Source organism: Drosophila mojavensis, unplaced genomic scaffold, assembly GCF_018153725.1.
Source record: "Drosophila mojavensis isolate 15081-1352.22 unplaced genomic scaffold, ASM1815372v1 contig_136, whole genome shotgun sequence".
Classification (NCBI taxonomy): Eukaryota; Metazoa; Arthropoda; class Insecta; order Diptera; family Drosophilidae; genus Drosophila; species Drosophila mojavensis.
Window position 1 is genome coordinate 24434393 of NW_025318667.1, and position 14937 is coordinate 24449329.

The 14937-nt window shown below is 39.8% G+C and overlaps 2 protein-coding genes across 2 annotated transcripts in view; one reads left to right on the forward strand and one right to left on the reverse strand.

Moving 5' to 3' along the window:
• The window catches only part of LOC6584619 (allatostatin-A receptor), a 149839-nt gene that overhangs the window by 54665 nt on the left and 80237 nt on the right, over positions 1-14937 (forward strand). The window lies entirely within an intron of this gene.
• LOC6584617 lies at positions 13393-14415 on the reverse strand. Its single transcript, XM_002010225.4, has 2 exons — positions 14045-14415; positions 13393-13984 (listed from the first exon to the last, which is right to left on the reverse strand). The coding sequence occupies exons 1-2, from the start codon at positions 14282-14284 to the stop codon at positions 13568-13570; spliced, it is 657 nt and encodes a 218-aa protein (XP_002010261.2). The 5' UTR covers positions 14285-14415; the 3' UTR covers positions 13393-13567.

Here is a 14937-nt window from a genome sequence, read left to right on the forward strand (position 1 = left end):
GCATGAGTGTGAGGGCGTGTGCATGTGTGTGTAGCATTATCTTTGCTGTCTGCGCTTTAAAATTGAGTTTGCGTTAAATTTGATGCGTTCAATAAATAATAATAAAAGGACCTATGCTTTTTATCAACATCGCCAATTGACATTCATTGAATGCGAAAAAGGCTTTTAAAACGTCACCCACGCTCCCACTTAGCGCCTGTCAGTGGCCTCTACCTCTGCCTCTGCCTCTGCCTCTGCCTCTGGCTCGGGCCACTCGACAATAGTGCGCCGTGGGAGTTGGAGTGACATCTGTCTGCGGCAACTGTCCCAGCTGTGGCAAGTGCTCGGGTCCTGGCCAGGCAACTAGTCAGGTGTCTCTGGCTTCATCCAGCCCAGCCGGAGTCACTGGCAAACACCTTATGTGCGTCAGGTGCGCCGACTGCGCCAGGTGCACGTTCTTGTCGTGCTTGGCCATGGCGCGTGTGCAAGTCAAATTATGTGGAAATAAATTATGGCCCGCACGCTGCGACCCAAATGGAAGCTGGGCACGAAGCTGAACCTTTTGACAGCCGGAACAGCCCGAGCAGCCGGAACAGCAGGCAACAGGCAACAGGCAACAGAGGGCTCACAGCGGGCCCCACACGCAGTCCACGCACTTGGACTCATTAGCTGGCATCAGCTAAAAACAAAAGCCAAATGCGGCATATTATTAATATTTGTGCACATTTCGCTTTCGCCTTTGCCGTCAATTTGTTATGGATTAGCTTTAAATAACTTTTCCCCCACACACGCACACAAACACACTTACTAGCACACCAGCACACCCTCACACCATCTCTCTCTCTCTCTCTCTCTCACACACACACATGCAATGAGCAGTTCATACTTCATCCACCATTCAGATTGCGTATACGCCGTGTCGTTCTGTGATTTATATGCTCAATTAACAGACCGGGCTTCAGGCGGTTAAATGGCCAAATAACTATAATAGCCTTCTCTCTTGAAGCCAACCAAGTTGAGCTGATTCGCATTTCAGTTTCACAATCATTTCAACTGAAAAATTGCATGCAAAAATTATTATTGTTGTTGTTGGCTTTTTTTGTTTTAAAATAGTTTTAAAGCACTTTTTGTTCAATTACCAGCAAAGTTGGCGTGGAAAACCAGAGAAAAATAAATTTTATGCAGAAAAACAATTGCCCAGCAAGTTGTTTGTTTTTTTTCCACATAGATTTGTGAATGCCATGTAAAAGTATCCAGGCCCAAAATGGAGCAAAACGTTTAACTACAATTTTATTACAATTATTGGCTTCAATGGAGTCAACATAAAGCATATGCAGACCTTGACATGACAGTATATATAGAATGAATATTCCCATTCCCATTGAAAATTTCGTTTATTTCAACAATCTTAAGTTAAAGTTGACTAAGAGCACAGATGACACTATCGATAGTCTGCAGAAGGAAGCTTTTTGTTTAATGTTGATAAATCGTCTGAAGAAACTCTCTCCAGATATTCTACTAAAAGGTAATTTTAGATGTTAATTTTCGTGATCTATGCCTTATTGTTGATTTGTGTATATATTATTAACAATCAATTAAATTTTTGCGCTCACATTTGTGCATTCCAGCAAGATCCATTTATCGGAATGAATGTTAGCAAAGTAGGTTCTATAAAAGAGAAGCGTAAAATATTCTTTTAGCCCAAATAGATGAATAAGCTGCAAGCAAATAAGAAAGCTCTAGTCGATATAGCTCGACTACGCGATGCCTTGAACCCTACGAAGAACCGATATTCTAATAATTCTTAGCTTTTTGCCAAATCACAAGACTCTGATTTTTTATGAACTTAGAGGGCAGAGGGTGGAATTAATCCGGTATCCAAAATATAACAAAAATCAGAATTGTGTAAAATAGATATGAAAATATATGCAAAGATTCTACCAGTAAAGATGTGCGAGATATAATTTTATAACGGCATTTTGATGAGAATTTTAATCGATAGAACTAAAAAATATCGATTATCGATTTTAAAAAATATTTTTTATATTTTATTTATAAATAATTTAAAAGATAACGACTTTTTGATAAATTTAAATTTATTTTGTGGAATCATCTTCATATATGACAAACCATCGACTGGAATATAAATGAGTTTTCAGCTCTACTCTATTAGTGCAGTTTTTAGATGTTTTTCTTTCAAGCTCATACCAGCAAAACTCATTTGAAAAGATAGATTTACCTCATATAAATACGTATGCAATGGCTCAGCGAATAGCGAAATTATTAACTGATGCGTGATGAGAGTGAGCCGAGCAGAGCTCCGGGTATGCCAGAGTCATGCACTCCCGACATTTATTTATGCGTATGCAATGTTTGATTTTACATTTCATTGACTGCGATGAAAGTTTCAAAAACAGAAATGTTTTGCTAATTTGTTTGATCGACTAGCACATATGAATACTTTGTGGGTCAGTAAATGGGCATGCATGCCGAAAATATTGGCTTAGTCGTGCACAGATTTAATTGGAATAGATATTGAGAGATATGAGTCCTCTCTCAGTCCTCTCTGAGCGCAGCAGCTGTCTAACGAAATTGCAGGGGCAAAGCACAAAAATAGTTGGAGCTGAAATTAAAATTTATGTTTATTTTTCATTCTATTTTGTTGTTTTTTTTTTCTTTCAGTTTTTTTTTTTCCTGCTGTTTCTACTGCTGCAAGAAGAGGGCAACTATGCCAGTAAATTGTAAAAAAGAGCGCGTGCTAAAGTTTGTCTTTTCTTTCTCGTTGTCTGACTTAGTTTTACTCGTTTGAAATGGGGCTAAAGTCGTAGTAAAGTAGTGCAAATATTTGCAAAAGAAAGAGTTTGAGCAATATTAACTTTCAGCAATTTTATCTTCTCTGACAGTGCAGCAAATGTGATGAGACTCAGACGACACTTTAGCTTTAATATACGAGACAATCGATAAAACAATTACACTGAGAAAAAAATATCTCTGTTATCTCTCTAGTTACACCTGCTGGGAAGTAGAATGGAGAGATTAATAGGTTTCCGTTATGCTCAAATTTAAATTGAGTGCTTCGGAAGAGAAAAAGTATTCATATTTATAGAGATGTTTCTCTCCAACTCTATAATCTTTGAATTATACGTAATTTCTATGTGAAAGAAGAAGCCTGATGATTACCCTACTGAGTAGCTGTGTCGCTTTGTGCGTGACCTTCGCCTCTATTTGCTGTTGCGTCTCACCTGGACTCGGAGCCATGGTCTCTCATCGGCCTATCCTAGGTTCTGTTGGCAATTTATGGCATTATGCATAGCTGATATAAATCGCAATCGAGTTGCCTCGAATCGAGAGCTGTGAGTGCTCAAAACTAAAACGAATATTTAAACGAATCAGATATGAGTGCACGCACGAGTGCATGCATACAAATGTTGCATCTCCTGTCGAATGGGCCAAGCACTCAGCCATGGACTTTTCCAATTTTTCTGTTTGATTTTCTCGCAAATGCTCGAAACAAAAAATAAATAAATAAAATAAAAAAAAATTAAAAAAAAAATACTTTTCTTCTTATATAGTTGTCGACCACTTTGAAAACAATCTCGGCTGAAGCTTTCGACACTGCCAAAAGGCAGCCGAGTGAAAGTTCTTGCAAAGTGTCAATTGAACGGCTAGAAGATATCCTCTGAATGCTCATCGATTTATGTAAATGTGAGCAATAGATATTATATAAATAAAAAAAAATATATATTAATATTAAAATAACAAGAAACAATTAAGTTAAAATAAAAAGAATTAATTAATTTATTTTATTTTATTTTTAAATTTTTATTTTTTTTTTTTTGCTAATTAAATGTGGATGAGCAAATTTGTTTATTTGATAACTGACCAATTAGCCAGTAATCCATAGCTCGCTATGGTTAATTCTTTGACTCATTTACAAAAAATATATATATAGATTATTATGCATAATATATATACATATATATGCATATATATCATTTTGTATAGCTAACAATTTTTCGAGCGATTACTGAGTAGTGCAGAATAAATATTCCTGTTGAGTCTTACAATAAGAGAGTTCATTCTGCTAGATATTATTGATGAAGATATCTGAATGTCTGTCAGAGCATTTGTTAACTCTTAAGTAACATAAAAGGAATTCTGCATAAGAGCGCAAAAGATGGTTCATGCCAATATATTTTAAGAACTGGAATTTTACGCCATTGAGAAAGCTTTTCTATGTGAACTGCGATATTTTTTTTAGAGCTGAGCATGTCCTTTTTGCCCCTCTCCCCATCTATTCCTCTACATATATATACTATACAACTCTATATAGATAGCAACTTGACTTATCATAACTGAAATATTTGAATTATACATATTTTATACTTAAATATTTGAGCTATACATATTTCGTACTCAAATATTTAGAGCAGTCGTAATATGCAATACAATATGCACTGCATCTGCCAAGAGTAGAGGATATGCACAAACACGGTTTCGGATAAGGATACGTAAGGCTACGATGACGAGTATGAAACGCCCGCACACACACACACATACACAGGGACACACGCACAGCAATGCACTGCTGATGGCCGCCATTACGGTTAAATGGAATTCATGCAGCTGCTGAAGCAGCAGCTTCCTGCCGGAACTGCATGTGGATTCCATGTGCGAGTCACTCCACTCCACACACATGTGTATGTGTGTGTGTCTGTGCATGAATGCTTATATAAGAGCGCAAAATGTTGATGCGAGAATTACTGCGAGATCCGAAATGGAAATCTGCCTGCTAACTCAGCCAGCAAAAGGAAAAACAAAAAACAAAAAAAAAAAAAAAAAAAAAAAAAAAAATTGAAGAATGCATGAGACGAGAGCAGTCAACACTGAGTAAAACTTACAAAAGGCAGCGGACATCAGGAATAACTGCAATCAATGTAACCATTTAACAGACACGAAAATGCAACAACAACAAAAAAAAAGGAAACTTTTTATGTATTTTTTAGTACGCGAACAGAATATACCCTATATATAGCACTGAGCGGGACAAACTAGACCTAACAGCATAATTGAAAAATGGGCAAAGTTCGTACTTCAAATCGATATTTATCGATGTCATCTTTGTCATCTCCAGTGCTTTTATGGTCTCTATCATTCGAGTGCAGTTACATAGCCTAGCTGGAGGCAACCTTGCTGACCAGCTGACAAGCTGTAAAGCTAACCGTCTGTCTCCAATGACAGCAGAGCTTTACAGCTCAGTCGATTAACCCGGAATTCCCTCTATTCCTGAAATCGATAAAGAGAATGCACGGACAATGTTCGTTGCTGCTTCACTGTCCCGTCCCATGGCTACAGGGTATTAAAACAGAAGAGCAAAGATAAACACGATATGTGGCAACAAAGAGCTTAAACAATAATAAAGCCCAAATGACCTGAGTGAGTGCGGCGCTAGGCGTGCCATGCAAATGACATCTGCTCCTCCTCCTCCATCTCCTGCCCGTCCGCATCCTGCTGCTGCTGTTACTTTGTGCAATGGCACTGACAATGTTGATATTGCGTGTCCTGTTGCATGATATCGAATTGCCCACACTCACCATCAGAGTACCGAAATTCCAATATGAAAAGAAACAGAAATTCGTTTCAACAATTTAAGGCTTAACAAATTGCTTTACATTGTATGTATAAAATTGGGCAATCTGCGAAAGAAAAATACGTCATGATTGTTCTATTAGTTTCGACGATGGCTAGCAGAGTATCAATGTTTTTATACCCTGATACTATTGAAAATATAAATCTGGATAGAAGCTTTTTGAACATATAGTATATATCAGGTAGATAAAGCCGTCGTATGTCCCATACTTATGGCCTTCTGTCTGCCCATAGGTCTGTTTGTATGGACGTAAGCCTATGAGAGTTACAATTTTAATAGTTCGTTGTGGTTCCTTATATAGCATGTCAAGTTTGCTTAAAATAATCGATAGCATTTACAGTTTTAATGTAATCGATTTAAATCGTCTTTAAAGCTAGAGTGTCAAAATATAATTTGATATATATTTCATACAATTTGTTGTTGCTTTGGATACCATTCTTATAATTTAAATTCAGTTGCAAACATAATCAATACGTGAATGAGTTTTCATTTTTACCAAAATATTCTATATAATATACAGAGCATATGCTGCGAATTTCATTGAAATCCGTTAATTAAAACAAAAGTTATGAAGTTTATCCAAACACCAATGGCTCGTGTTTCGTGGTATTCCCTAGTCGGACACCCTCGACTAGAGACTTCTTTACTTATTATATTGTATGTATACATAGTGAACTGCATGTATTGAAAACGGAACAGATCTTAGGATCATAGGATATATTAAATATAGTAACATATACCAAATCTAGTATATACATAGATCCTTCTCTGCCCTCCACCCTTCCAGTATGTAGTATCTCGTCACTGGCATACTCTTTCGAGTTACATTGTTTCACTGCATTTTGCCTCTTCTGGCCTGTCTGCTGAGCTCTTCTCGCTGGCAACAAGCAATAATGTATATAGACGAAATAAAGTTTATAAATCATTGGATTAAGATGAGAAGGGTGGCAGGCGAGCATTTATTGGCATTAACCCGAGTTTGTCGACTTCGTTGCTGTCGTTAATCTTAGTTAGCCATCGGCTGGCTAAGCAGCGAAGACCTTCAAGTGGCATCCCAGTGCCATTCACAGTAGCACAGTAGCCCCTCCCGCCGCCTTCCTTCTCCCTCCGCTCGCAACCGTTTCATCAGCTCTTGAGATTTTTACAACCCTACAAATTTTAATTTCTTTTCATTTATAACGCAGCTTGTTGTCCCTTCGAGGCGGTTGCCAGAGCCATTTGCCGTTTACATAACTCAGCTTGGCTCAGATATAATTTTTTTGTTTTTTTGGCTACTGGATTACTTAGTTCTATTGTTGTTAATCAGTTATGATAGCCTGATAGACCATTCAAAGGTTGAATGTAGAGGAGAAAGTGAAGCAGGCTTGACTACTTGACTTTTATATGGTCTTAATGTGCAGGTCCAGCTGAGCAGATATAGCCAGTTCCAGCTGGAAATGGCAATACCTTTCCTGTAGATTAGCCTATGTCATATAAAAGGTATATTAAATAACATTCTCTGTCAAATTGATTTACTAAACATATTTGCTTTACTTAAATTCGATTACAAATTGGAATTTATTGTTGTTCAATTAGCGAGAGTGAACATAGTAATCCCTTGATGTGAGAGGGGTTGCCATGCAATAATTATCAGCTAATAGCTCTTAGAGTAAATATGCCCTTTATATAAATAAAATAAATAACTAAAAACTGAATTTTCCATAAATTTAGTAAAACTCTCAATTAAATAATTTTATATAAAAATTCCGAATATATTATTTGGTTGCATCATACATATATTTTTTCAAATTTTTGTTTTTGGCATCTTCGATGGGAAATGTAAAGCGGAAATATCAGGTCAAGCACCAGCAACACTTGTGCCGTATCAGAGTGCAAAGACAAGCAGATTCGATGAAATTCACAGCATCGTCGTGTCTGTCCGCCCATTCACATGGACTTGCCTCGCTTTCAATTCACCTATGTGTGGCGCACTGAATGGGCATTGATTTTGTTATTTATGCATTTGATTTAATGGATTTCTTTGAATTTCCATGTACTTCAGTGCATGCCCCCCTCCCCATCCCACTGCCGGCTATCGGCCGAGGCACACATGGTATTTCGATATGGTTTCCTTTTCGGTTCTTGGCTTCGGCAGAAGATTTACGAGTCTGTGCAGCAGGCAACCAATAGATACAATGGACCAGCGCACGGTCCGTCTCAATTTGTATCCAGATGTGGTGGGGCAGCGGGTGAGTCAGCCCGACTGGGCTGAGGGAGTGCGAGGTCACACATATAAGCGTCAGCATATTTAATTTAATCGCTGCTACGCCAGAGACTTGGAAAGTTGTCGCCTCCACCAAGAGAAAAATAAAATAAAAAGAAAGCAAAAGGAAAAGGAATTAGATTCAGTTCGATTTGGGCCAACTGCTGGTCAGGCCTGGCATTGTTATTGTTTGCTTTATCATTGAATGTTTTGGCCACAAATATTATGATGGCTGGAAGGAGGGCGGGGCCCATTAGCCGGGGCCAGGGGTCAACTGGAACACTTGGCGCTGCTTATATTGTTTACGCTCTGGCTAAATCATTTAGTTATTGTAATGGATGTGGACTCAATTTCGAGTCAGTTATTTGTGCTCTTGACAGGCCGCTTGCCAGTTGCCAGTTGCCAGTTGCCAGTTGCTAGTTGCAAGTGGCAGTGGCAGTGGCAACAGCGCCTCACAAGTGATTGAATAGCTCCATGGCTCCAGACCCAGCAAATTGGCTACGTGCCGCAGTTGCCACGCTCCGCACATACCTCACAGGATCAGCTCAGCCAGCCAGTCGCTTGGGCTCGCCTGTTGGCTTTGTTTTTAGCTTTTAGCAACGCCAATTGATTAGCTTCTCACTCGCATTTGATTGATGACACCTTGCCGCCAAACACGTGCCGCGCACAAGCAATTATTTCAACTCTCGCTCTCTCCCTCTCCCATTCTCTCTGCCTCTCTCTGTTAGACATATGTAGCCACTGAATGGCACTCGCTTGTTTCCTCAGCCTTCAGTCGAACGCCTTCAATGCCACAATCTCGTCAATCGCTCGAGCCTTCAGTTCGAATGACATTCAACCATTCAATCAAACACCTGTGACACAATTTATCAATGCAACTGAAGCTGAAGCCGCTGCCGCCTCCAAAGGATATCAGATTGAGCCACCATTCTTCCCAACGTCTTCTGAGTAACAGCCTCTATTTACTGCTAAGCTAAGTAATTGCACCAAGGATCAGTTGAACATTTTTATGCATTTACTTCAAGTTCAATTCTCAATTTTCATTTGATAGTTTTACACTGCCAACTGAGTCTGAAATATTTAATGGAGGGTACATTTCTATACCCTGAACACATTGAAAATGGGAAATCTGTTGTTGCTATAAAATATATATATAAATATATATTCCTGATCAAGGCAAGGAGCTGAGTCGATGCAGCCATGTCCGTCCGTTCCTCTGTCCGTATGAGCTCTAGACATCTCTGAACACATAAAGCTAGTGACTTGAAATTATACATGCATATGCAGTACGAGCTTATATATACATATTTCATATTTGCATATTAAGTTTATGCATAAGTTTTGTTAGTTATGTTCAATATACTATATTGATAATCGAGAAGGTAATAATTACCAATTTCAATGAATATTACATGCTTTATTTATATTTGAATTTGAAAAAGAAAAAAGAAGAAAAAACAATATTAATGTTTTAATATTAATATATATAAATTTTGATAACTCCTCCCATTTCTTTTTATCGACATTAATCGATCATTTGATTTAAGCGTAATTCGAGGACTGTTTGGCCTTGAGCTCCTCGATTTACTGTGTAGATACGTGTGATGAATTCAAAGATCCAACTTGGAACAATCGAAAATGCTCTAACTGAGCAATGCCATCTTTGCTTCTGCGTTCAGGTCATAGTTCCTTCGCCGCAGAAGCATCTATGATACTCCACATTTGCTATGCCATAGTATCGCTCTCTCCCTCTCACTCTGCCTTCTCTCTTGTGACCTTTCGCAGTCTAGAGCGGGAACATGATTTTTGCAGTCTCTCTTCCCTATTTTTCGCATGACCATCTCCAAGAATTGTCACTTCCTTGTACTAAACTCCTATAATATATGAAATATACATAAATTCTTAAATACTTACCATCCATAATGCGAGACAATTAAAGTTTGATTCTCTATTAGTTTTTGATCGTTTATCTCGCCTCGATTTTTCAGCAGCTTTAGCCGCTGTCCTCATCCCACACGCCACGTGTCACACGTCAGAGACAATCCTCGGCAAAGCTGGCCATTAAATTTGTCGCTGAATGGCATCAGCTAACAGTTTCAGCAGTGCCACCAGCTTCGTCCATTTATTTGTTTTCTGTTTGCTGTTTGTTTCCTATTTTTGGTGTTGGTGCTGGCAATTTGGCATAGCTTAGAGCCAGCGCCGCTAAGTCCTGGGTGCAGGACTTATCTCGGATAAGCATCAGTGTCCGGACTCCGGAGCATTGTGTGTGCTGCCAGCTGCAGCTTTGGTAATTATTTGGGGCACATTCGATTGTTGCTTGGCCAAACTTCATCTCATTGAGCTTTGTGTGTTCTCTCTGCTGTCAGTTTATAATATTTGTAGTCGCACACATGGAGGAATGGATAACTTTAAGATCTTTAGGGGCAAATAGTCTTTGGAGTCGCTGTTAACAGGAATATTTTTGAAAGCAGCCGAGACCTTTGTTGAATCAACAAAATAATATTGCGATTGAATTATAAGACTCGGTGACATTTACTCCCCGGTCGATCCTGGACAATAGCCTCTGCCCGCAAGAGTGGCAAAAATCAAGATTGAATCTAGATGATTGAAGCAATTGTTCAAATGGATTTGATAGTTATAAATCAATTGGTTTTTGAAAGTTGATGAACCTAATTAACAATTGGAAAAGTGAAGTAAGAAATTGCTACAAACGGGACCGTCTGACTAGGAGCTATCCTGCGTCCTGAGAAGTTGCTACCACATATACGTGGAACAACAGCAAAACACAAATTAAAGGGAATGAAAATAAAAATAATAATAATAATAATATATCTTAAATTAATTGAGCTTTTTTTCTGCTATAGTAAAGTCTAGCTCGCAAGGATTTTATTATATCATTCAGAGATCTATTGAGAACATTTATGGAATATATTCGCTCGCAGGTTAATCTTTGTATTATTCTGTGATCTATTGATAATATTTAAGGTATATAGCTATATGTTCACAAACCATTTTGATATAAAGAAAAGCTTCTTATCTTTCCTTTCCTTCTTTGTTTTTATATATTTTAATATATACAAAAATATATATTATTGGCAGGAAGAATTCTCTTCAATATGCCATTTAGATTTTGAAAATATCTAGTTTGGATTAAAAGTTATGAATAAATGAAAAGTCACCAATTCAATGGCCGACATAAGAATCTTGTAATTCCTAAACTATATTCGAATATGTTGAAGAACGTCTATACTATGGCTGTATTTTATGTTTTAGACATGTTGAATTTGTAATACTTTATGGAGCAGTTTTAATAAGGCCTGAGCATAAGTTTCCCATTTCAGCATATTTCCTTCTATTTTCAGCATAAAAATGTCAAATATTGTATTATGCGATCTGCTTCATTCTGAACTGGTATTTGATGGTCTTTGAGCTAATGTATGAAGTGCCGCAGGGAGATTAGCTTCAGCCGTGGCCGTTTGCATTCGTATTAAAGCGCCTCGATGACGGCCATGGATGGCAGCCAGATGGGGGACAGCTGTTAATCCGGCAGTCAAATTATATTCAATTGAAGAAGCCATTGGCTTTGGCACACATCGATTGGCTTAGTGATTGGGTCTGGGCCTGGGTCTGGGATTACTCATTTACTGCTGTGGCAACATCAAACGGATTTTCGCACTATCATCATCGGCAGTGTCACAGCAGTCAACACATTCGCATCGCATCAGATGGGCAGCTCTCGTTTATGCTCGCCCAGACTCCGGCTGGGTGGGGTTGCTCAAGTGGGCCCTTCAGCCTTTTGGCCAACTCCCTCTCTCTCTCTCTCTCTCTCTCTTCCTCTCGCTCCCTCTCTCTCACTCTCTCTCACTCTCTCGGTGTGTGATTGGGACACATGTATTCGCCTTTCAGCGGGTGCTCTTATAATGTTTGGCTATTCTGCTGACTGCTTCATCAATGGATATGTTCGAGTTGTTCATATTATTTGGTTATTCAAATAAATTTGCTGCTGCGCCATTTGTATCTACCCACTCAATATAGTCACCCACAGCCACAGACACACACACACACACACACACACACACACACACGCACACCCACACACACACACGCACTCTTGTGTCTGATGAGAATGTGCGCACATAAAAGATAATGAAAGTGTTGGCCTGCCCCATGGGAACTCTGGTGGATCAATGCGCGCGCCTGCAAGTATGCAATGAAATTTTGTTGCCTGAACAGGTAGTCATCGATGTGTGTGTGTGTGAGCACTCTAATACATGAAATGGCTCATACTTGCAACTGGAATTCTAATCAGAGCGTATACCCACCCACCATCCAGCTACTTCACATGGAAAGTGTTTAAGCCATAATCCAATTACGTTTCTTATATTTATTCCGCTCAATTTGCTGCAGCTCATTGTCTCAGACTCTGCCTCAACTAGTGAGTGGGCCAGCAAGCGCGGCATATTCATCTCAAGCCAGTTCGCTATTCTATTCCACAGTATTTCAAGTTCAAGGATCCAAGCCTTCGCTCTTCGTGGCTGGGAACCAGATTAGATGCGAGCTGCTTGCGTTGCCTATATAGAACTGTGTCCCAAGAGTTCCGCGACTGCAGCAATCGTTAGATCTCACAGCCGCTCTATTTGGCAATATTTAAGACTCAACAGCTGCAGACCGCAGTGCAGAGCTCCATAGAGGCGCCGCAGCCTTGCTGTTGATGGCTTTGCTGTTGCTGGAGGCTCTCGGCTCTCAATCCCATCTTTATGCACATTCATCAAATTGAACTGAGCGTATAGCTGTTGTCCAATGTCCGGTGCGTACTTCGTTCGTATAGAAGGACCTGATGGTAAATCGAAAGATGCATATCCGGTTTAATTATTGAAGAATTCAAATTCAGGGTTGCCTATATTTGACGAATGCATCTGGCAGCCCTACAAGGTTGCCCATTATCGAAGAAAACTACATTTTTTTTTTTTTTTTTTTTTTATGTGGACGATAATAATCATTTAATTTGGTTCAAGTAGATTTGCTAAAATTAGAATATGATATCTCTCGAATGGCCGCCTTGAGCCTCTACGGCATATTGTGCGCGTCTCTGTCAAAAGATGTAGGGTTGCCAGATAGGAATATGCCAGATAGGAATATAGACAGCCCTGTATATAAAAGCTATGTCGGATACATACATAAATATATCTTAATCCTTTGAGGGCGTAGCGAAATGGAAATGTCTATATGACAATGACTGAGTATTCTGCAGTCGGTAGCTCCCGACTGCAATGTTCATGCCTGTCTTTGACTGCGCACACTGTGGTCGCCTGGCTTAAATGCGCCTTCCCAGCCAGCCTTCTATCAAAAGTGAGGAGCCTAGTGAGACATCCGGGCAGGCAGCTCTCCGGTGTGCTCGCCCCTTGGCCCAGTAGAGGAATGCAGAGCTGATATATCTATCGTGCAACTAGCTCAAGCCCAATTCATACAATCTAAATTTGTTTTAATTCCCGCACAAATTAGAAGAAAAACGACATTCGGCTCGTAGCTGCGCAACTAATTTTTATCATTTAAAATCGAACATGGAAATTAATGTGACTATGACTATACATTGGAGTAACTGTCATCTGGAATATGTCATTTGTCTATCAAAAAAAAAAAAAAAGAGGAAAAACTATCAAAATCTAAACAACTTAACTAGCCTTGTTATTGGTCAATTAATGGCGCCAGATTGGAGTCTTCTTACTGCGCGCGATCATAGCAGTTAGCTGCTGCGAATATTTGCCCCTCTCATTGGCCGGAAGCTGGGCGAACTGCCTGGCTCTGTTGGCCGGGTTGCCCGCCAAGCGTGCGCGATTGCCTACAGTCTGAGTCGATTGGCTGCGCGATAAGTTAATCTCCTCTGAACTGGTATCGTCCATGTCCAAGGCATTCCGCGGAGAGGCGGTAAAGGAATGCGACTTTCTGGTGTCGTTCTGCGACAAGGCACCGATCGAAAGCTGAGTGTCGCTACAGGTAGCGTCGGGAAGCTCGCCGTCTCGCCGCATGCCCATGTTGGTTAGCAAATTGTCCATGCTCACCTCGTAGCGCCACTGGTTGTACTGCTGCTCGAGCATTAGCTGCTGCCTTAATTTCTGCAAAGAATATTTGGTTACCTATTGGGCTCGGGGCCAGCGGCCATTCGAAGCACTTACGAAAATATTACGCTTGTACATATAGGTCAATACAAATCCGGAAATCACCATTAATGTCATCGAGAACCACAGAAACTGATGTTGATCCATGCCCAGGGCCTGCATCACGGACATGCTCTTCACAAATATCCAGCACGATTTGGGCCACTGGCGGCAAGTGGATGTATGCATGATGTTATCTTGGGCATCCACTACGACCTCGTTGGTCCACAGTTCCAAAAGTTTTTTAAATTGCATCATATTTTGGTGTTCTTTCACGGGGACGAATTGTAGTAAAAAAAAATATAAAAAAAATATAAAAAAATTACAATTTTTGAGAAATTTGAAATAGTCCGAAAGCGCTCGATGCGTAATTTTAAATGAGCTCCAAAATCCGGAAGCAAGCCTTATATAGCCTCGCTTTTCAAGGCCTGCTGCGACTCAAAATATTTTTGCTGAAAATGTGATTCAGTTTACAATTTTACGGGAAAACATCGAATCTGGCAACGCTGTACACATAGGCATTGCCGTAAGCGATACTTTTCACTCGGTTCGATTTCACTCTGTAGCGAACCCGATTTAATCGAAAAGCTACATTTTAATCGAGTTGGCTTTGCATTGCACATCAACTCTGCACTCCTGGGCTCCTTATACTCGCCTATTGCGTGAAAAGAGCATATGTATGTAGATATATTCAGGTATATTTACTGAAGCTAGACCACAGCTGCCCTGGATTACTATAGACTCATGTACAGCGTTCCTCACTGGCCTAAGCAAAATATCGGAAATTTATATTGTATACAATCTGGTATTTCACGCCCTGAAGCCGTTGAATATGCGAGATCCGTGTAGGAGGAGGAGGAGCTGAGTCGATCTGTCCCTGCACGGCTCCGTCTGCTTAAGCGCAGATATCT

Bases quoted from the DNA above. Each gene is read 5' to 3' on its own strand.
- LOC6584617 (XM_002010225.4), bottom strand. From the start codon at position 14,284: ATGATGCAATTTAAAAAACTTTTGGAACTGTGGACCAACGAGGTCGTA. The intron at 13,985-14,044 runs GTAAGTGCTTCG...TATTCTTTGCAG, and splicing joins TGTACAAGCGTAATATTTTC to AAATTAAGGCAGCAGCTAAT.